Consider the following 22798-nt stretch of genomic DNA (forward strand, 5'->3'; position numbering starts at 1 on the left):
ACAAATCTAAACCATAGGTCACTCAATCTTGGCCTTGATTTTCCATCTGTAAAGTTAAAATGACATCTTACCACACATGGGTCTGAGAGAGATAGCACAGGATAACTTAGTTCAGAGGGATTCAGTGTAGTGCTAATGAGGCCAAAGTCATTAGTTTGATCTTCAGACTAATTAGTTTAGTTCTTGTACTTTATTTGTAACTGTCCTGTATACTCACCATCTTCTATTTTTCATTACATAGAATTGTGGATTTTTTTAATTTCCCACACACATTCCCTAGAGACTCTTCAAGAGTCTGGGAACTAGATAGAAAGGGATAGAAAGGGATCAGAGGGAGGATAATTGGATCCTAGGTTTAAAGCTGATTCCTTACAGATCACCTAGTTCATTGGTGTCAAATTTTAAGGGGTGGGGCTACATATTGACTTAGAAACCACAAATTAGTATCATCTATGTTTTATTGTATTTTATTTATTTTGCTAAATATTTTCCAATTACAATTAAATCTGGTCCGTGGCCCTCTAGCTGCATGCGACCACCATGTTTGCTATCTACATTATTGTTGGTCTTGGCTTGGAGGGCTGGAGGAAGAAGTTGTGTACTCTTATTGCTTCCCATTTTACAAATAATTATTTCTGCCAACTCAGTAGTTGTTTCTACCTGTTGAAGAAGTATAAGTGCTACCACGAATCCTCTAAATCAGATTTATAGTAAGAAAAGAAGCCCATTTTTCTCTCCCTCTTTCCACCAATGCCATCAACCACCTGAGCCTAGCAATCAACATTGGTCTAGCTCACCACTGTTTTAATTGGCTGATCTGGTTTTTTAATTGGCTGATCTGATTTAACTGTCTGATCTGGTGCCTTTAGATAGGCTAAATAGCCAATGATGGGGAACACAGGAAGGATACTGGATTCATAGACCTTGTCCTTCTCCTTTGCTCTAATACAATACAAGGAGAAGGACCAAGGCAACAATTTGGATAGACAAAATTTCTACTTATTTTCCAGGGCAAGAGAGGACAGCAATGGACTCAGGAGAAACTTGAGCTGAATCCAGTGAGATGGTAATAACGAGACAATGCCCCCTGACCCTGCTTTTTGCTTATATTCTGATAAAAAGAATTCTTAGGTATAAACACTATCCAAGCAGCTCTTATATTTCAAAGAGATATACAAAAGAAGGAATTTATCTTTTGGCCATAAATCCTCTTACCATGCAATTAGCAAAAAGTCAGGACTTTTTTGAAAAAAAAAATTTCAATGTTGATTGGAAAGCCCAGAATTTAAACTCAAATTGGACAAAGCACTTTTGAGGTACATACATAAAAGGAATGTTTTGCCTGGCTCTAGTTGTTCTTTCTTTTCTAGATTACTTTTTCCCCTTTTAATTAAAAGCAAAGTTGACCCTCATAACAAAGTAATGATATGTCTCACTTTGAGGAAAAAAACTGAACATTTTAAGTTTAAAACTGCTCTTTAATCCTTACAAATAACTCATATGAATGTCAAAAAAAAACAGGAAAAAATACTAAGATTCATTGAAGTAAATAGAACAGTGTGAGACAAAACTTTTTTTCCCTACTTAACCCAGACTATTAATTTTACAGAGGTTAAGAATAAAGATTAGATGATCTACTTCCAAAAACAGTCAAATGGGTTTTAAAACCAAAATCCATTTAAAAATGGACCAGATAATTTTTCCAAGTGTGGATGTGTGGTGGTTATAAATGAGTAAAACTGATCTGCATATTTAACTAAATGAAACATACCACAGTATCATATTTCCCAGGAATTCTCAACCTGCCCTGTTTTGTATTTCAACAAAGATATATTTTCTTTCAAGATGCCTTACCAATTGTGCAACCCACTTCAACACAGTCAACCCTTTTACACATTATTTATTGCATAGCTTCTGCTATATTAACTATAAGCTATGAAATGGTAAATCTGTCACATCTGAGCTCATCTAGTTAGATGGACAGATAAATGGTCCTAATCAATAAACTCAGCAGGAGTTAACATCTCATTTTAAATCTTATTTGATGGCAAATAGATAATGGAAAATTGAAAGGTAGAGAATTTCAGTCAACCCAATGAATTTTTTTAACTACAACATGCTGGAATTCAGTCATTCAAAAAGCCCACATTCACCTTCCATTAGAGATAAGGAACAATCCAAGCTGGAGGTAGGGGTAGAGAGGAATGTTATTCAGCCAGTCAACAAGCATTTATTACATGTTTATTCTGGGCATTGTGCTAAGTGTGAGACTTCCAGAAAATGCAAAAACATGATATCTGGCCTTAAGGAACTCATGGTCTGATAGGTCAGGTATCAAGAACTGACCCCTACCTAGGTACAGCCTCAATCACTAGAATTCCCACTCATGCAGAAAGGAATCTTGCCTTATCTACAAAACTCAAACCCTGGCAGTAACTGAAAGAAGAATACAGAAACCTGGATTTTAAAAACTTTTTTTTTAATCTACCTTCTCCTTGAGGGAGGTATGGAAAATTTTTTTTAGGGTTGTTATTTTAATTTTACATTATATAATCATGTAAATGCTTTAAAAAGAACATTTTTCTGAGAGTAAATTTGCTCATAAAAATGCCTTGTATACCAGTACCACACATACACACACACACACACACACACACACACAGAGTTCAAATACTTCTGACACTTACTAGCTATATGATCATGGGCAAGTTGCCAATTGTCTCCTAGCCTCAGGCAACTATTTAGGACTTAACAGCTAAGTTATAAGTGGGTTGCTATCTGCCTTGATGAAGGGAGTTCCCATTCTGATGAAATCATAGATCCACTATTTTTTAAACCAGATTTCATCTATATGGGGAATATGTGTGTGTATATGAATAAGAGGCAACAAAATAATAAAAATTAGTATTTATATAGCATTTGCTATGTTCCAGGCACTGTCCCCATTTTTTATTTCAGGAAACTGAGGCAAACAGAAGCTAAGTGACTTATCCAAGTTTACATAGCTAGAAAGTGTCTAAGGTGAAATATGAACTCAGGTCTTCCTAACTCAAGACCCAGCATTCTATCCATTGTGCCACTGACCTGTGTATAAATACACCAGAAGCTGGGGTTCAGGCTATGTGACCTTGGGCAAATATTGTCCCAGGCAACACTCTAAAATTAAAAGTGACAAAGAAGTTGCTGGTCTACACACAGGAAGTTCCACACTCAAATAAAATTATAAATCCAAGCCAAACAAAGTATCTGTCATTTCATCACCATGGCACCTCCCTCCTTCAATGCAGGTAGCAACTCTTCCATGATTTAGGAAAGAAGTCTTAAGGAGTTGCCAGAGAAATATCTGAAGGGTATTTGAATTCAGAACAGGTGTAGCAGATAAAGTGTTGGAGGTGGAGTCATGAGAATCTGAGTTCAAATCTTCTTAGACACTACCTTAGTTTCCTGTCTGTAAGATGGGGATAATAATAATGAAGGTCCTATGAGAGAAGTAAAGTACCTTCCAAACCTTAAAGTGCTATATAAATGCTAACTATTTTCACATACATAAATGTGTTTGTCCCATGTGTGTATATATATATGTTTATTTTTTTTAATATTTCGGTTTTTCCCTTTTTTTTCTTTTTTGGAGGCAGTCAGGGTTAAGTGACTTGCCCAGGGTCACACAGCTAGCAATAGTCTGAAGCCAGATTTGAACTCAGGTCCTCCTGACTCCAGGGCCTGTGTTCTATCCACTGCACCACCTAGCTGCCCCTATATTTAGTTTTCCCAATTTAAAATTGGAGGTTGCAATGATTCTAGACTTTGGTTATTTCATAGGTTTCTTCTCAGGTAGCTAGGCTCTTTTACCACCAAAGGTTGATTTCCAGCCTCTTAGGAAGACTTAAGGCTGACACTGATACTTAGCTCTAGATATAGTACAGGCTTACCCAGAAAGTCAAGGTACACAAAACACAAAGGAGATTTTCAAATGTTCTGTCTGGATCGTGGCCTTTTTTCTTTTGACTCTTGCCTGGTTGGATTCCTGTCCTTATTGGCCATAATCACAGCAGCTGCTGTATAGATCTATTTTTAATTGTGTGCCCTTTTAGAAGTTGTGTTCTCTTATTAAATAATGCATAGCTCAGGAGTAATAATAGGAGTAATGGTCACTTGAACATGCTTTCTAATGCAGGGTTGCCCAAATTACCACTTTTACTCATTTTTACTATCTGAAATGGTTGAGTAGACTGATTTAAGTAGCAAGGTTTATAAGATACACATTAGCTGTGAATTGAGAACAGTAAGAAGAGAAAGGAGGCTATGATTTGTCTCAGCTAACAGCAATTTGTCTTCTGAAACCATGACAGCTACCTCCTGATTTCCATTATGCAATGAGATTGCAAATAGCATTCCACTGCAGTCTTAATCAATAAAGGGTCACAAGAGGCCCCTTTTGCCCCCACCCTTAGGAAAGAACCTATTTGCCCATTTAATTGATAGAACCACACTTGATGACAAAAGAAAGAGACATCTCTTTTTTATGTATATTGTTATAAACTGTACCCAAATATCCTTGATAATAGCTTTTAAATCCCATTAAACTTTTCTAATATTTATAATGAACTGAAGCCTAACTTCAGTAATTTAAAAAATATATACTTGGTCAATGCACACATATGGAGTATGAGTTTCTTGAGAGCAGGGATTGCTTCTTTATTTTTTTGTTTTTGAAAATCTAGTTCTTAGCACAGTGCTTGGCATCCAATAGACACTTAATAAATGCTTAATGACTGATTGATATGTGTTGCTACCCTATTTTGAAATATATTACTAGAATCAATTAAAAAAACAGAAGATATCATCTCTAATAAATAGTATGTCAGAAACATAATGTATATTCTTTTACATGAGTACTTGATCAGAATGAGGGGGAAAGCCAGTTTGAATTTGTTAAAGATCTGCACATTTTTTTCAAAGATTCCATTGCTTCCAAGGCTACAATAACCACAATGTATTACTACTTTCACACACAGAAATGGATGATTTGTAATTAGCATATGAAGTGTTTGTATATAAATGTATATAAACTTTTTAAGTACTTGAAAAAACTTTAGTCTCTTAAAAAGACTCAAAAAGTTTGATTTTTATAACATTGATTTATCTAGCCAAAGTGAGTGCATAGGTCAACTCCCAGCCTGTTCTAATGATCACAAATTCCAAATGAGTGACATTTGAATTAATGAGATGTCACTGTGGTGTAATGCTTTTTGATGCCTTGGGATTAAAACTTCATCACATACTAAATCCTAGGGAATGTTAAGACAAGGGTCCTAATTTTACTCTTAAAGCCCAAATGTGTCACCTTAAAGAGAGATTTCAACAATCCTGGGCTCAGATTCAAGAAAGTGATCCCTCCAGGGCATATTGCATGCACGTTAAGGAGAGCTAACTGCTGCTCCCTAGCCAAAATGGAGTGACAAATGATGGTTAATTTTCTGGTGGATATCTAAAGAATCGATTGATTTTGTGGTTGATATCTAAGGGATCTGTGTGTTGCTTTAAAGAAATTAATCAAGCTTGACTTGGATTCTAAAGTGGATTGACAGTATAAGGAGCTATGGAATCCTAGATCTTCTCTACTTGGGAAGTTCTCAAAGTAGTTTGTCATGTTAGTACTAAAGGTACTTGTATGAATTTTAGGTGTCAGTTATAGAACAAAGGATATATTGTGTTTTGGGCATGAATTTGGAAGTAACTGCTAGTCACTTGGGAGGTTTCTATGCCAGAAATAGATTATTATAATGTTCTTGGTCAACCAGGCCTATTGACAACATACCATCCCTTATATATGAAAATAATTCCAATGAGTCACTGTCCAGAAGACACACATGTTGAGTCACCCCCACCACTAGTCAGATTGGGCTACCTCTTGTCCCTCTTATGACATTTGTGAAACAACTGATTTGGGATAAAGGTAGAGCCTGTGGCCATGGAATGGAGCAATATTGCACCATTTGTATGGGCTAGGCATGTCATTTCCCTTCTGCAGGTCTCCTTTTGCTCATCTATAAAATGAGATCAAACTAGATCAGTTCCATGGTGCATTCACAAGTGGCTATAGATACTTGATGCCCTTAACCTCATTTCTCCTCCACAAATACAGAGAAAAGGTAGTTAGGTGTTCCTTGAGTAAAAACTATGTTCCAGGCACTATGTTAAGCACTAAGGATATAAAAGAAGGTGAAAACTATAACTGCCTTCAAGGAAGTCACTAATGAGGCATCAAATTTGCAAACAATTACGTGCATACAATTTATACAGGGTAAATTCTCTAAGGAAAGGTATATTGAGAAGGAAAACAGGAAAGGCTTCCTGCATAAGGAGGAATTCTAGCTGAGATGAAGAAAACCAGGGAAGTGAGGTAAAGATAAGAAGAGAAAGCATTCCAGACATGGGGAAGAGCCAGTGTAAAAATGGAGGAAGCCCAAAAAGGGAGTATCTTGTTTCTGGAGGAACAATAAGGAGGTCAGTGTCAATAGATCATAGAGAACATGAAGGAAACTAAAGAATAAGAAGACTGGAAAGGTATGCAGAGACAAGATTATGAAGGACTTAAAAAGTCAAACAGAAGATGCTATATATGACTCTGAAAGAGATAAGGAGTCCCTGGAGTTTACTGACAATGGGAATGACATTATCAGATCTGGAGTTTAGTACAATCAATTCAGTAGTTGAGTGAGGATAAAGTAAAATTTGGAAGAGTCTTGAGGCAGAGAAGCAAACCATCAGCCTTTTGCAATAGTCTAGATGAGAGGTAATAAGGGTCTGCACCAGGGTGGTGGCAGTGTCAAAGAAGAGAAGGGAGAGTATATGAGAGATATTAGGAAGGCAGACATCACAGAATTTAGCACAGATTAGATACAGGGGGTATAACAGAATAAGAAGTCAAGAATGACCCCTAATGTACTAGCCTACCTAGACTGGGAAGATGATGGTGCCTTTGACAGAAGTAAGAAAGTTAGGATGAGGGATGGGTTGGGGGGAAAGATAATGAGTTCAGTTTTGGACATATTGAGTTTAAGATATCTATGGGACATGCAATTGCAGTTGCTCAATAGGCAGTTGGAGATATGATACTGGAGGTAGGGAGAGAGGTCAGAACTAGATACATAGATCCAAAAATCTGCATAGAGATGATAGTTGAATCTATAAGAGCTGATGAGATCACCAAGAAAAATAGTAGAGAGGGAGAAGGGACAATAGTCCAGAAGAAAGCCTTGGGGGATACCCATGATTATTGAGTGCAAACTAGATTAAAAACCAGCAAAAAAAAGAAATGAGAAGGTGAAGTTGGACAATCAGGAGGAGAACCAGGAATAAACCAGAGTATGATAATCTAGAGAGAGGATAGTATTTAGGAAAAAGTGACATTCTCAGAGGCTATAGAGAGAGATCAAGAAGATTAAGGATTGAAATGAGGCCATTAGATTTAACAATTAAGTAATCATTAGTTACCTTGGAAAGAGTAGTTTCAAACAAATGATGAAGTCAGAAACCAGATTGCAGAGTTATGAAGAGACTGACAAGAAAGAAAATGGAGGCATCAATGAATATAGACAGTTTATTCGAGTTGTCTATCCCCTGCGCCTAGATAGGTAGCAGCGAGGTAGCATAGCTAATAGAGTGCTGGCCCTGGAATCAGGAAGACCTGAGTTCTAATTTGACCTTAGACACTTACTAGCTGTGTGACCCTGGGAAAGTCATTTAACCTTCTTGCCTCAGTTTCCTCATCTGTAAAATGATCTGAAGAAGGAAATGACAAAGCACTCTAATATCTTTAACAAGAAAATCCCAAAAGGGGTCATAGTCAACCATGACTGAAATGACTCAACAACAATGAAATTCCTAACACAGTGCCTGACACTTAACGGGAGCTTAATAAATGGTAGGTAATATTGATTGATAAGTGCCTCAGTGGTACTGAAAGAACTGGTGAATGTGGTTTCTGATTAGTGCTGGTGGTCTTTGAAGTAACAGGAAGCATTGTTACAGAACTTTAAAAAGAGAAAGAGAATAAAGTCTTCAAACTATAAGCATGTGACAATGATTTTAATTCCTGGAAAAATTCTAGTGTAGGAAAAAAAATTCAAACATAAAAAGAAAATACAGTTAAACCTCATTAATTCAGAATAAGATGAGGAAGAAATTGTATCTATATTTGTGAAAAGTCAAAGCATAAAGTGTTTTTAAGAAAATGTACTTTTATTATTTTTCAAGGGATGTATGTATTATAAATGAGGATATAATGGGCTTTAATAAGTAAGATGAGCAAAGTAATGAAAAATTCAAAATATGAAAATACTGGGTAATTGTATAGGGCTTTATAATTTTCAAAGTGTTTCACATCTATCTTTTCATTTTACCTGTTACTCAATAATTATAAAGAATCTAAAATTCCTGCCTTCCAACACTTACTTTGAACTTTTTAGCCACCATGTGTGTGATTTTTTTTTTATAACTGAAAAAGTTCAGTTTAAGTTAGCAAAGTTTTACAATACTCAGGCTGAAACAATTGACAATTTTATAGACCTCATATCTATAATATAAATATAATAAAATATAAATACTTTAGTATTAAATATTATTTCTTCTGATTTGAAACTCCACCATAACAGAATGTCCCATACAAAACTAATTTTACTAACTGAACTACCTGATATTTCAAAAATAGGTTATACTATCGACGTTTCATGAAATAAATGTGTTAGACATTTACTATACTCCTATAAAATGTCCCTTCCTATAGATGCAACCAGTATCTTATTTAAAATGAGCCTTGGTGTGGAAGAGATCCCAAGGCTACCCATTTTAAATATCATAGAATACCAAAATTACTACTTTCTTTATAATAGGAAAAAATATGAGCAATAATCAGTGCATTTACTTACTTATGGACAATTGAACAGAGCATCATTGATTTTTTTGAAAAAAACAAACCTGGCAATAAAATTTCCAATGCAATTAACATACTCACATGTCCTAATATTTAACAATACTATCTCCTCTCTTCCCCATGTTGCCATAGGAGCAACTTATCGAAGAAAGCTGTGCTCTGAATGCTAAGTATCAATCCATAATTGGACATAACAACAGATACAAGGACCTGAATATCAGGGGTTGTAATGGAGCAAGAATTCAACTCCATCACTCTTTTGAAGCTAGAGAGATAGGGAAATAATAAGAAAACTCTTGGAAATACAAGTTCAGTTGGCATGGTGAGGAAAGGAATTCAGTATCTCTTGCCTTGCTTGCCATGAATGCTATTCTGAAAGTAGTCCTTAACAATGAAAACACAACAGTTGCTTTGCTAAGATGTAATGCATTCCCTTCAGTTTCTTCTTGAACCTGTTATTAAAGTCAAAACTTTTTGCATCCCAAATGATTAGCAAATTAAAGATTTTTACCTACCTTAAAAAGTCTTAAAATATTAGCAACCATGATAGATACAGAACTTGCTGCAGCACCTATGACCCCTGATATCTTGTCGGGCTTAGTGAAAATGGGTGGATCTCCATTAGCGCATTTCACATCAGAAGCATCTTTCTCTATTAACGCTTGCACAAATGTTAAAGATTGCTCTAAAGCATAGGTGTCTCGGGAACAAGTGTCCAGGATCCGGACCCCGAGAGTGATATTGGCAAGGAGATCAGGATCTTTATTGATCTGGTCTATTGCATATAGCATGGCCTCAAGTCTGTGGATCCCTTTTTCCTTCTTTAACTCTCCACAAGGCACCCCTCTATCTCCTTTTGCATGGACAGGGAATAGTCCTCCCAAAATGACATCCCCATCCACTCGAATAGAATGGGCATATTCCTGGCTGTGAGTTCTTTGCATCATGGTGAGAATCCAGTAGAACTTGGCTGTCAGGAGGAAGAAACAAGGGCAAGAGGGTGACCGCTTTCCTTCGCATACCATTTTCTCCACGGGTGGTATTGTAATCCAAGACCCAAAGTTTATTCTTGCTGCAGAAGGAAGGGGACCATATGAAGCTGTACCTTCTGAAGGCTACCATTAGGGCCCATGAAGTAAGGGCTCTGTGTGTTTCAGCAAGGTTTCTGGATGTGAGCTTCACAATGAATTTCCATTGGGCCCATATGATTCAAGTTTCTCTACCAATCAATTCAGTTCCCATGGACTGATAAGATAATTAGAATATCTGAGGTTCTGATGTTAGGATGAGGTCAACAATACATGAAGTCAGCCCTGCAGCAGAACTATTCCTAAAAGGAAGAAAAACAGTATAAATGAATTCAGCTTAATGAACCTAGAGTTTTCACCTTTTAAAAACATGGTTAACTTGGTCTAATTTTTTGTTATTTTATTTTCACATTCAGTAAGAAACTGATTCTTTTTATCCTCCTGTGGATTCAAGCACTGAGCTATAAAGGGTGAGATTGATGATACCATCAGAGCAAAGAAATTACAAAAGAATCAAAAACTAGGTTGGTGTACCTAAAGCAAAAACTTTTCTTATTTGCCATTTTATTCCAATAAATTCTGTTTGAGCTAGGATAACTTCACATAATTTGTGATACTTTTTTTCAAATTTTTTTAACAGCTGTCAGAGCTTTTTATTTGGACTTTGTCTACAAAATCATGATAAAAGTTTCTTTATGTGATGATGTATTCAATGAGCTAGTCATTTGTTAGTGAAATGTATTTGGTGCCTCGGATTTCCCAGTGAAAAAAATGATTATTCAATCACAAAAAAGATCTACCTAAGGATCCTAAAAAAGTATGAGATTTATGACTTGTGAAAGAAATTCAATGTAAAGTAGTAGCTATTTCATATAAATGGAGCTCATCATTGTCTGACAAAAAAAACAGATGAAAATTAAACACACAGGAAGGCGCATGTATCAATATATTTCTATTACCTTTGTCTAAATATCCTATTAATTTTCTTAGGTTGAAGGCAATAAGCATGATTGTTATTTTGAAGTAAACATGCCTTGATCATAGAATCACTAAAACAAATCAGAACTGGAAATCAATTGAATAGGCTCTTGATTTTGCCCATCTCACTAGGGATGATGGTTATTCAATAAATACTGGAAATAATCTAGACCTCAAAATATAATCCCATAATTCCTAATAGGAGACTATATTTGGGGGACTTCTATCTTTAAAACACTGGAAAATTTCTTTTTTAATTATGTGACTTTTAAAGCAGTCAACAAATTCCTTTCTAATTCTTTCACCCTAGTTTTAGTAACAAAATATGAATAATGTACTTAGCATTACATTATATTCTATTAAGCAAACATTTATTAAGTACCTACTATGTGCATGGTGCTAAAGTAGATGCTGGGCTTACAAAGAAAAAAATAATCCTTGCCCTCAAGGCACTTACATGCTACAAGGAATGCAAAAGAATTTGAAGAGTCAATGAGATTTGAAGTCAATGAAATTAGGAAAAAACTCCAAAATTGAACTGAAGTATGTCTAAAGCCCAATGATCAGAGTGATGGGACTTTGTAATATGAAGACTATTTGAATGAACTGAAAACGTTGAGCCTAGAAAAAAGAAGGTTTAGCAGGAGTATGTTTCCTGCCTTTAGCTATTAAAAGAATTGTCATAAAAAGGAAGGAATAAACCTACTTGGTGTGGCTCCAGATGGGAGAACTAGAACTCATGTATAGGAAGATGGAATTCAGAAGACTAATCAGATAGAAGTGTCTAACAAAATTAGAGCTAACTGAAAATGGAATGGATTGTTCTCAGGGATACTCAATATGAAGCCAGATGGCCACTTGATTTTGAAGAGTAGATGCATGTGTAAACAACTCAATCATGTCTAAGGTCCCATCAATGTCAAATATTCTATGAACTTATTTTGGCATTCTGGTTAACCTAATGCCCATTGGTAACTCATCTATACAATTCCCAGACCTGGAATTAGGGGCTTTCTTCTTTTTCTCCTCACCCATCAACATCTGATTGTACTTTTTGAGCCCCCATTTATTTTCTGTTCTATGAATACTTCCTTTCCTGCAGTCGGGATGTGACCAGAGGACAATTGACTATTTTCCTAATGACCTTTGAAGTAACCTTCACTTGTACTCACTTTTAGGCTTAACAAAAGGAAGCAGTTCACTTCCTAGCTCCCTTCCTTTCAAAATTATGCCAATCAGCTTGGGTGGGAATTTGCTTAGTCTGTTTTACAAAAATAATCCCAAGAGAATTCTAGAATAATAGAAAGAATAAGAGACAACAAAGCAGAAACTAATGGTTCTAGTCCTAGTTCTACAACTAACTAAGTAACCCTGATGCCATTTAAGCACCTTGGACCCCAGTTTCTTTATCTATAAAATGAAAAGATTAATATTATCTCTGGGTGCCCTTCTAGCTTCAAAATCCTATGATTCTGCTTATTTCTTTACCTTTACAATCTCTACAATATACCTAAACCATGAATTTTGTTAATCCTATTTCCAAAATGGCAGCCAGGACCAATACTGAGGAGAAAGAACATTTGTGGCTGTTAGTCTTGCATTCTGTCCTAATGCTTATATTACATTGCTAGGGTATATGTTATTCTCATGCATAGTTTGAAAATGACCTCAGATCTCCTCGAGGAAATTCCAACCTACACTATTGGCTCAAGAGTTTGAATTCTACCTAACTACTCAACACAATATTTAAATATCTTATGATAAGATAATTTGATATCTGCTATTTTGGGAGACAGTGTCACTTAATGGGAAGAACACCACACCAGAAATCAAGAACAACTGTGGAGAAAAGGAAAGAATATTCCAGGCAAAGGAAATTATATAAATAAGCAAAAGTACTGGTGAGAGGAATGTTAGGAAATCCTGGGAATCAGAAAAAGAAAACATTTAAGAGAAAAGATATGCTATTTGAGGGCTCTTGCTTGGAAGAGGGATTTGATTTATTCTTCTTTATAGCAAGAATGAAAAACTAGTTAGAAGCTGAGCTAATTGGACTAACAGTTGGAAGATAGAAAGAGGCAGACTTCAAATCAATAAAAAAAAATCCTATCAATCAGAACTATGCAATAACAACAAAAAAGTGGTCTGCTTTAGAAGGTAAGAAGCTCCATGTCATTGGCAGTATTCAGGTGCAAACTAAATGAACACTTTTCTGGAAGGCTATAGCATGCATTCATGCTTTGATTAGAGTCTTCTTTAATCTTAGTGTCTTGCCTCTGTTGATGATCTCTGGTCTATCTTGTATATATTTTGTTTGCACACAGTTTTTTTTCATGTTCTCTTCCCCATTAGAGTGTGAATTCCTTGAGAGAAAGGACAATTATTTCCCCCTTCTTCATATCTCTGGGGCTTGGTCCAGTACCTGCTACATAGTAGAAGCCTAATAAATGCTAGTTGATTGACAGACTGACTAGGTGAACTTTAAGGTCCCTTGTACCTCTGGGATTCTTTGATTCTATGTACACAGAGGAGTAAATACAAAATAATTTGAAGAGAAATAATATGCTATGATAATTATTATAATAATTATAGCACACATTTATATAGTATTGTAAGGTTTGAAAAGTATTTTACATATATTATTTCATTTGATCGTCTCTAACAACTGGGAAGTATGGAATCAAAAATAATTGCTAATACTTATGTAAAACTTTGAGGTTTAGATAAGACTCTGCCATTGTTTAAGTTCTAAAACTACTCCATGAAAGGTATTTTTGCCTCAATTTTACAGATAAGAAAATTGAGATTCAAAGAAGTTAGTTGACATGCCCATAGCTGTGTAGCTAATCAAAGCCAGAGGCCAGATTTAAAGCCAGTTCCTCCTGACTCCCAAGTTGAGAACCCCAACCATTCATCCAGTCCTTGCTTCTCAAGAAAAGTTCTACATAAGAAAGGGAAACTGAGGGCCAGCTAGGTGGTGCAGTGAATAGAGCACCGGCCCTGGAGTCAGGAGGACCTGAGTTCAAATTCGAACTCATACTCTTAACACAAAAAACTAGCTATGTGACCTTGGGCAAATCACAACCCCAATTGCCCAACTTTCCCCCCTCCAAAAAAAAAAACAAGAAAGGGAAACTGAGATGAGCCTCAAAGGAAGATGGAGAATTCTTTGAGATCTATGTGAGAATGGGATGTATTCTGTATGGGGAACAGTCTAACGAGAGATCCAAAGGCAAAAATGGAATATCAAGTATAGGGAAGAGTTGGAAGGCCAGTTTTATTGGAGCATAAGAAACTCCATGGAAGAAAGTACTGTGAGGTAAGTTGGGAAAAGTAAGTAGGAGCTAAACTTTGCAGACCCTTAAATGCAAAGCTGAATGGTTTGTGTCTTATCCTAGACGCATGCCCTTTCACTTTTGGTCTTTACAGTTCTTCCTCTATGCCAGGGCTTCCACCTTCCTCCCATTACATTCACTGACTCCAAGACTTCCTAGTGAGCTGAGCTCAGAGAGCCAGCCCTAAAGAAATACTTAATGAAGTGAGCTTGGCTTTCGGGATAAATTTATCCTGAAATAGAGTAAGTGTCATTAGGTGTTCATTAGAGGAAAGAGTTATGAGTTTTTAATTTTCAAAACAAATGCCTATTATGCTAGGATCACAAGATTCAAGAGGGAAAAATATCTTAGAAAACAGTTAATTCAATCCCTTCATTTTATAGAATAGGAAACTGAGGCCCAGAGAGGCAAAGAACTGAAATCCATCCAATGGACCTACTTCTGCCTTTAACAGACCCAGAAGAAAAGTTCTAATTATTATTCTTTGACACAAAAGCTCTTAAAATTTTTGAAGGCATCAATCATGTTTCTCCCCAAGTCTTCTATTCTCTGAGGCAAAATATTGCCCATTCCTTCATCTGATTCTTGAATAGCATGGCTTCCCTCATGATCCTGGTTACCCTCCTGGTGACACAGTGTAGTTTATCAAAATCTTTCCTAAAATATGGCCTCAAGAACTGGACACAATATTCTAAAGATGGTCTAACCAGTGCAGAAAACAGCAAGACCCTTACCTCTTGTTTTCTTTACTTTCTATTTGTATTAAAACTGCTTCAGATTGCATGCGTTTTTTTCAGTTGGCACAGCTGACTCAGATTGAATATGCAGGACACTAAAAAACATCTTTTTTTCTACAATAACTGCTGTCTAGTTAATATCAATTACTATGGGATGTCACCTCATGCACTACTAGGCAATCTGCAGCCAACACATATAGAAAATGACAACATAATGTTTGGCTGTCATATTTCCTATTAGCTGTTGAGACCACCAGTAAACAGAAGTTCTCATAGTTTGAGATTTAGAAGGAACCTCAGAGGCCACCTAGTCCAGTTCCTTCACTTTACAGATGAGGAAATAAGGGCCCATTGAGGATAAATGACTTATCCAAGATCATACAGGAAATACTAGAGGTAGGATTTGAACCTAGGTCCTCTGATTCCAAAGCTAGTACTCTCTCCACTGTACAGCGATTACTTTGATCTTCGCTGAATTCCTAACAATGGATTTTAGTCAAGATGTGTTGGAAAGCTACACAGCTACCAGTTCAGATCAGATATAAACAGCCACCTGCTCCATAAACCCTTGCAAATCTCTCCCATCCACTTAGGGGTGAGGTCTATCCTGGTCCAAACTACAGGCATCACTTATTCACTCAATCATTCAATCAACTAACATTTAATAAGGATTCACTAGGTGCCTGTTACTATGCTAAGGGCTGGGGATATCACAAGAAAAGTTAAGTAGTTCCTACCCTCAAAGAACTTACATTCTAATAGAAATTCAACATGTACACACAGAAGTATATGCAGCACATATACAAAATTAATATAAGGTAGGGATTTTTTAGAGGGGGGAGTTGCCTTAGCAAGTAGGGGACCAAAAAAAGGCTATAAAAAGAAGGTGGTATTTGTGCTGGGTCTTGAAGGAAACCAAAGATTCCAAGAGACAGAGATAAAAAAGAAGAACATTATGGACATGAGGGATTATTGCTTCAGCTTCTGCAAACTATTGGCCTTTCAGTGGTACCAGCCCCTAAGAAGATGAAATACTGAACCCAGCAATATGTTTTGGGTTTAAGGTCCATGGCATTTCACATGGCACCATTTCAAGGTCCAAGTTAGAAGCCACTTCCTCCATGAAACCCCTCATCCTTCCAAATGAAATGTATCTCTCTCCTAACATTTTCTAAAGGTATTTTCTCTAGATCTCTCGTTTTGCCCGTGTTTCACCCTCCTTAGCACTATACATTTGTATATGTGTTGTACCTACCACCTCTACCTGCTTCCCCATTAGAATGTAATCTCCAAGAAGGCAAAGACTAGGCCATTTTTCATCTGTATATCCTCAGTGCCTAGTATGCTATTTTGTAGGCCCTTAGCAAATACATAATTTTGATAAAATTGTTAATAAATTCCAGGGCACTTTCTGTGAAGGGCACTAAAAACAAATTAAAATACCCAAAGTCAGGATATCTCCTATGAAGGTGGCCTCTGAAAGTCAATCAAAACTCACAATATACAATACTTGAAGATATTTCTTTTTCTGCATCCTTTCACCAATATTTTATCTGTTTGCTTACAACATGAATGATATTCCATACACCAAATCTATGGGTCCTTGGCCCTGTTGACATGGCACTAAAACTGCTTTGTGCCATAAACACACTTCTGCCCTCGTCTCTGAGTCATTAGAGTCTAGCCTGCTGTTGGCTCTGAGTTTTTGAATTAAGTTGATTAATGGGCACTGGCAACAGGGTGGATTAAAGAATTTTTCTTCTATTCTTCAGGTTAGGACATGCAAAGCTGGAACAAAGAATGACAGATCAGGAGAATCTCACCTGAATTTTTTTTTAGCTAGTTGACTGAAATGTACACGTCAATGTTTCTAAAGAGGTGGAATCCTAGAATCCTAGAATCGGAAGCAATCTCAAAGGCCTCGTGTTCCAACCCTGTGCCAAAGCATAAATCCATTCTACAACATCCCTAACAAGTGGTATTCAACAATGATGGAAGACTCTGTCTAACGATCTTTCCATTTCATTTTCAGAGAACTTGAGTATTTAGGAAATTGTTCCTTCCACTGAGCCATAAATTTGCTTCTCTATAATTTCTCTTCATTCATCCTCGTCCTGACCCTCTGAGTCACACAAAGCATTGCTATTATAAGTAGTCCGCAAAGCAAGTTTAGAGTTGTAGTCATTTCACACAAAGCTTCCCACAAACTTTGAGGAAACTAACCACCAGAATGCTAAATCCTTTCCCAATTAGATACATCTTTGTCCTTCCAGACTCTTAGAATTAGAAGTGACCTCAAAGGTTATTTATTCCTCACTAATTCACTCTACTGAATGAGAATGTGTCATAATTTCCATAAAAGCTAGGCTAAAATTTGCCAGAGTTCAGTTGACCAAACAGGTTTGTCAAGGCTAGTATATCTTAATGGCAAGAACAAGATTAAAGAAGATTGTTGGAAATACTTATGAGAACAAACTGTTTTCAAACAACCTAAAGACATGACTTTACATAAAAACAAAAGATATGCTAATTACAAATCATTCTAAATATATTAAAGTGGGTTCCAGTAACTGATAACTCATTGATCTAATTCCACTTAGTCCATGTCCTTCAAATTAGTGAGTTTGAATTTCTTTAAGGGTTTCATAATTCTTGTATTCACTAGTACAGACTAGTCTTCTCCACATTAATCCAGTATGCTTTTTCCATCTTTGTGCTTATCACGTACCTTGGAAATAAAATCAAAACTGTTGATAAAATACATAATCCAATACAGTTTAGGTTTTTAGCTCCTTTTTATTTTCTGAGATGCAAATATGCATACTGCAATAGTTTATTCATTCAAAACCTCATCACTTAAATTCCATGATTAGACTGCTTAACTATTGCTTCTATGCAACTATATTTAACTTTAAGGATGGCAATATGTCTTAAAAATATCTCATTTGTTCCTCATAACAACCCTGGGAGGTCATGCTATTATCCCCATTTTATAGGTGAGAAAACTGAGGCCAACAGAGGTTAAGTGACCTGACCAGTGTCACACCATTAATGAGTGTCTGAAGCTGTCATGTTTTCCTGATTCCATGTCCAGGGATATGTCTACTGTACCATCTAGCTAAATAGTTTTTATTTTAGGAAAATAATCTCCTTGCATTGCCACAAAGCTAAACAATGCTGTTTTGCATTCAGCAGTCAATGCACAGTAATTTCTTTTATCACTAAAGCTGACCGCAAAGTTGTAACAATTGAAATTCCTATTCTGCTCTAACTACTCCCAGAGATGTTAAACTCCATGCTTCTGAAAAGTGATCCCTGTGCAGAATTGGTGCCCTTTCTTATTACTGAGCATAAATAAAGAACTAGAACACTTCAGATGAAGGCTTATCTGATTAGCCAGGCTCTCCAATCACTGATTCCATCACTTTACTTTCCCTTGGCTCTTTTGTCTACAATCCAGATTGGATTACCCAGAACTTGCTTTTATATCACTTTACCATTACTCTCTAGTTTTCTCTTGTGAATTTTTTCTGTCCCCAATTAGATTAGAAACTCCTCAAAGTCAGGAACCCTGCCTGCTTCCTTTTATTGATCTATCCTCAACTTGAGTCCATAGCATGGATTCAGTAAGTGCTAAATAAAGATTTGGTGATTGACTGATTAATCTTTAATTTAATATGGTAGATTAGTCTGCAAAAGGTTTTTCTTAACTCACTTTGAACTAAATTCTAATGGAAATGAATTAGAGCCTTTGCATAGTCTTCCTATGACTTAAATTTATGTTCTGAGATCCCAAGTCAAACTTTTCAAAGGACACCTCCTCTAGGGGAGCATTCCCAAAGATGAAGTTAGTTGGACTTGGGGACTGGACAGAACTTGCCTCAGGGACTCCTTAAACCAGGAAATTCTTAACTTAGGGTTGAAGTTTTAAAATACTTTGATATCTGTATTCCCATCTAATTGGTTTCCTTTGCAACCCTAGGTGTTTTATTTTCTGCATTTAAAAAGCATTATTCTGAAAAAGACTCCATAGATTTCATAAGACTGTCAAAGGGGTCCATGATGCACTCACGTGTATCACATACACACACACACACAAGATTACAAACCCCTGCTCTAAACACTTCAAAAATTATTTATGGCAGTGCTTAGATTTTGGGGGGGAGTTTTCTAACATGAATTATTTCTAAACTTAAGGGATTTGGATGTGATTTGTTTTCTTAAGAACACTAATGTTTATAGTTGATAAGAGCAAAAATCAGTGGAGAATTAAGGCCATTGCATCAAAAGCAATAACATGGAGAATTTAAAGGAGTTTTACAGAATACCATTCACTCTTGTTAATCCATCTTTTACAACACTACCAAACCATTCTTTCTTGTTCATTGATCTGGACTTGTCACCCCTCTCCTCACACACCTTCTTCACATGACTATTGCCTAATAAACAAGATTCATACTTCTTTGTCTGATATCCAGAGTCCTCTGAAATTTAATGCCACCCTACTTTGGCAGTCTCTCCATGTTCTATTCTCTGTCCCTCCAACATGGACTGTGCCTAACCACTGCTGTGTTGTTATTGTTGTAATTGTGGTTGTGGTTGCTATTACTGTTGTCTGTTCCTGAAATGCTCTCTTTTCCCTTCTTTGCATACTGAATTTCCAACCCATCCTTTAAAGCCCAATTCAAATATCTCCTCTATAAAGCTTGATCCTCTGTTGGTGATGACATTACCCCACAGTCCTCACACACTATTTTCCTCTGCATCTCTCTAATACATATACATAATAGCATATATGATAGCTATTCATGCTTGTGTCTAATCTCCGTCTTAGACTTGTATGCTCCATGACTGCAAGGAACCTTCCTTACCTAAACTTTATATTTTTCTCTAACCCTGATCTACTTCACAAAGGAGATCCTTAATAAATGTTTGATGACAATGAAAAAAAAAAGCAATCAATTAGCCACAAATGTTGTTAAAGAGTTAGGAGCAACACCTATGAGAAAAGGTTAAGGGAACTGAAACTATTCTGAGTGCAGGAAAGAAGGTCAAGGCACAAAATTTTCTTTAAGTATCAGAAAAGGAAAACTGGAGATGGAAGCATAACAACTTTGTGGTAAAGTCGGTGTGTTAATGTCCCAGGCAAATACATCACAAATTAATGTAGAAAGAGGACCCAGATTCAAATCCCACCTCTGATGATACTTGCTATCTGTGAAACCTTGGTCAAATTATTTAAACTCCTGGGTCTCTATTTCCTCATTTGTAAAATGAAGTAGTTGGACAAGATAGTTTCTGAAGTGCCAATTCTAGCTCTGGGATCCTATGAATATTATACTTCTTGGTTATTTTGATACTGTCCATTTACAACATGTCACAGCAATTGACAACTTGAATGTTAAGTGACCTTAGACAAGTCATCTCTCAACAAGACAGAATGAGAGATACCATAAGAGAAAACTTAATAGGAATTAAACTTAATAATTTAAATTTAATGCAAAGTCCTATACTTCTTTTCAAAACTCCCTTGAAATAATAACTATTATTATTATTATCATAATTAGGATATATATCACTTTAAGATTTGCAAAGAGTTTTACAAATATTATTTCATTTTATCCTCCCAACAACCCTGGGAGGTAGGTACTGTTATCATGTCCATTTTATAGATAGGGAAACTGAGGGTAGTAGCAGCTAACTGACTTGCCCAGTGTCATATAACTAGTAAGTGTCTGAGGCAAGATTTGAATTCAAGTCTTCCTGACTCCATGTCCAGTACTCTACCCACTCAGAGTAAGTATTTTAGGGAATTGTGTCTAGGCAATAGTTCACATGAAAAATACCAATGGAGTTTTGAGAGTAGCTCCTGTGAAAAAGATCTGAGGATTTTAATAGAATACCAGCTCAATATAATTTGAGTCAGTAATGTTACATCATAGCTAAACAACAATAGCTAATGATGCAATAATAAAAAATATAATATCCAGAATGAAAGATATTAGTCTCATTGTACTCTGTTCTGGTCAAGCCCCACTTGAGGCATTACAACCATTACAGTCAATGGAGGTCACATTTTTAAAAGGACATAAAGTGAAGCTGGAAGACAGCAACCAGAATGGTGAGTAAGCTTGAAGATTATGCCATAAAAACATCAATTTGAAAGAATTTTGTTTATTTTGCCTAGAAAAGAGAAGGCTCTGGAAGGGAAGGGAAGTGTCTATGATACCTGTCTTTAAATATTGGAAGGACTGTCATTCAAAAGAGGACTTAGCCTGATTTGATCCCAGAGAGCAATCACAATCAATAAGGGCAGAAGTAAAAGCAATGAATGAAATTTACAGAGAGGAATAACTTTACTCAATACAAGGAAAAACTTCCTAATAATTAAAACTATCCCCAAATGTAATGGCCTGCTTCAGAAGCCAGTGACTCCTCCAGCATTGCAGGTCTGTAAACACAGGCTAGTTGACAACTTGTCAGGTGTTTTTAGAGGGAATTCCTGTTCAGGAATGACTTGAACTAGATAATATTTGATATCCTTTCCACTCTATGATTCTATAATAATTTAAATGAATGTCTGTGTTAAAAATTACAAATATTGGACTTCAGGTGCAAATTATAAAATATACAAATAAAGGAATGTTATTTAAACTGATAAAAAGCATTCCCTAGACTGAATTCCATCCTGTCCATTAACAAAAGCAGTAAATTTGAGGAGTGTGATCAGTTTATAAAACTACACATCACTAAATTCTCTTGATATTTATAGGTTATTTTCTAATTGTTCCTACTTTTGACTGTTTTAATAGCAATCATATTTGGTGTGTATGTAACACTTTTAAGATTTTACAAAGGACATTACCTTCATATGTCATTTGACCTCACCACATCTTTGTGAGGTGGGTGCTATATATATTATTATTTTCTTTTTACAGATGAGAAAAATGAAGATAAGAGGTTAAGTGACTTTCCCATGGTGACTTTTTCTACCTAGGCATACCCTATGTTTCAGTCCTAGACATTTCCTCCCCCTTCTCTAAGCCTTATCTGTCCTGTTTTTATTTCCCTTAGCACTTTGCTAAGTGACTAATTTTGAATTTTTTTTTAAATCTCACAGAAGTGTAACTGGTTGGTCACCTTCTAGATTTTGTTTTGTCTTATTTTGTTTTGTTGTTTTCTTGTAAAATGTGACACCTAGAGCTAACTTCTTAACTCCAAGAAATGATCCTATGATGATTGGGATGTCACTTATTGTGACAAGCCAGTAGAGAAGAATTTTCAGGGAAGAGAACCTTTTAGCAATATTCTTCAAATCCCACCCACAATCTATTGGGTCTTATATTCATTGAGATGACTGGCCCTGTGGTAGTTGTAGATGACTTCTTAAGATCCTTCCTGGTCCTATAATATCAGTATGCCACCTCAAAGGATCCAGGTTTATAAAGTTAGTACAAATCCAATCTGAAATCCTATCAAATGGCAAACTTACTTCATCCAAAAAAGAACTTGATCCAATCCCTTCTCAACTGAGAAACTTCCCTCAGGAACAAAATGAAGTAACTTCTCCAACTTTATATGAATTACTTATACACATAATGCCCTCCCTGTGCTGTGTCAAGTCCACAGATAAGAAAGGAACATCAATGAGTTCCTAAGCCTTTCCAAGATCTACTGACAAATATTTCTGGATATCACTTTGTTGCAGCTGTAACTGAAGAGTAGACCCAGTGCAATATCATTTTCTGAAGATGTTCTAATAGGGCAACTCAAATCCTAAATAAG

At 36.1% G+C, this 22798-nt stretch overlaps 1 protein-coding gene across 1 annotated transcript in view; it reads right to left on the reverse strand.

Annotated features, from left to right (window-relative positions):
* The window catches only part of LOC138160368 (metabotropic glutamate receptor 8-like), a 759152-nt gene extending 748898 nt beyond the window's left edge, over window positions 1–10254 (reverse strand). The window contains exon 1 of the mRNA XM_069086985.1: window positions 9451–10254. Within this exon, the coding sequence (XP_068943086.1) occupies window positions 9451–9960 (510 nt within the window). The 5' untranslated portion in view covers window positions 9961–10254. The remainder of the gene's footprint in view (window positions 1–9450) is intronic.
* Between the last annotated feature and the right edge of the window lie 12544 nt (window positions 10255–22798).

The sequence above is a fragment of the Petaurus breviceps genome, unplaced genomic scaffold (assembly GCF_028583685.1).
Source record: "Petaurus breviceps papuanus isolate PSGF00001 unplaced genomic scaffold, PetGlider_PUasm1.0 181, whole genome shotgun sequence".
In the NCBI taxonomy this organism is placed as follows: domain Eukaryota; kingdom Metazoa; phylum Chordata; class Mammalia; order Diprotodontia; family Petauridae; genus Petaurus; species Petaurus breviceps.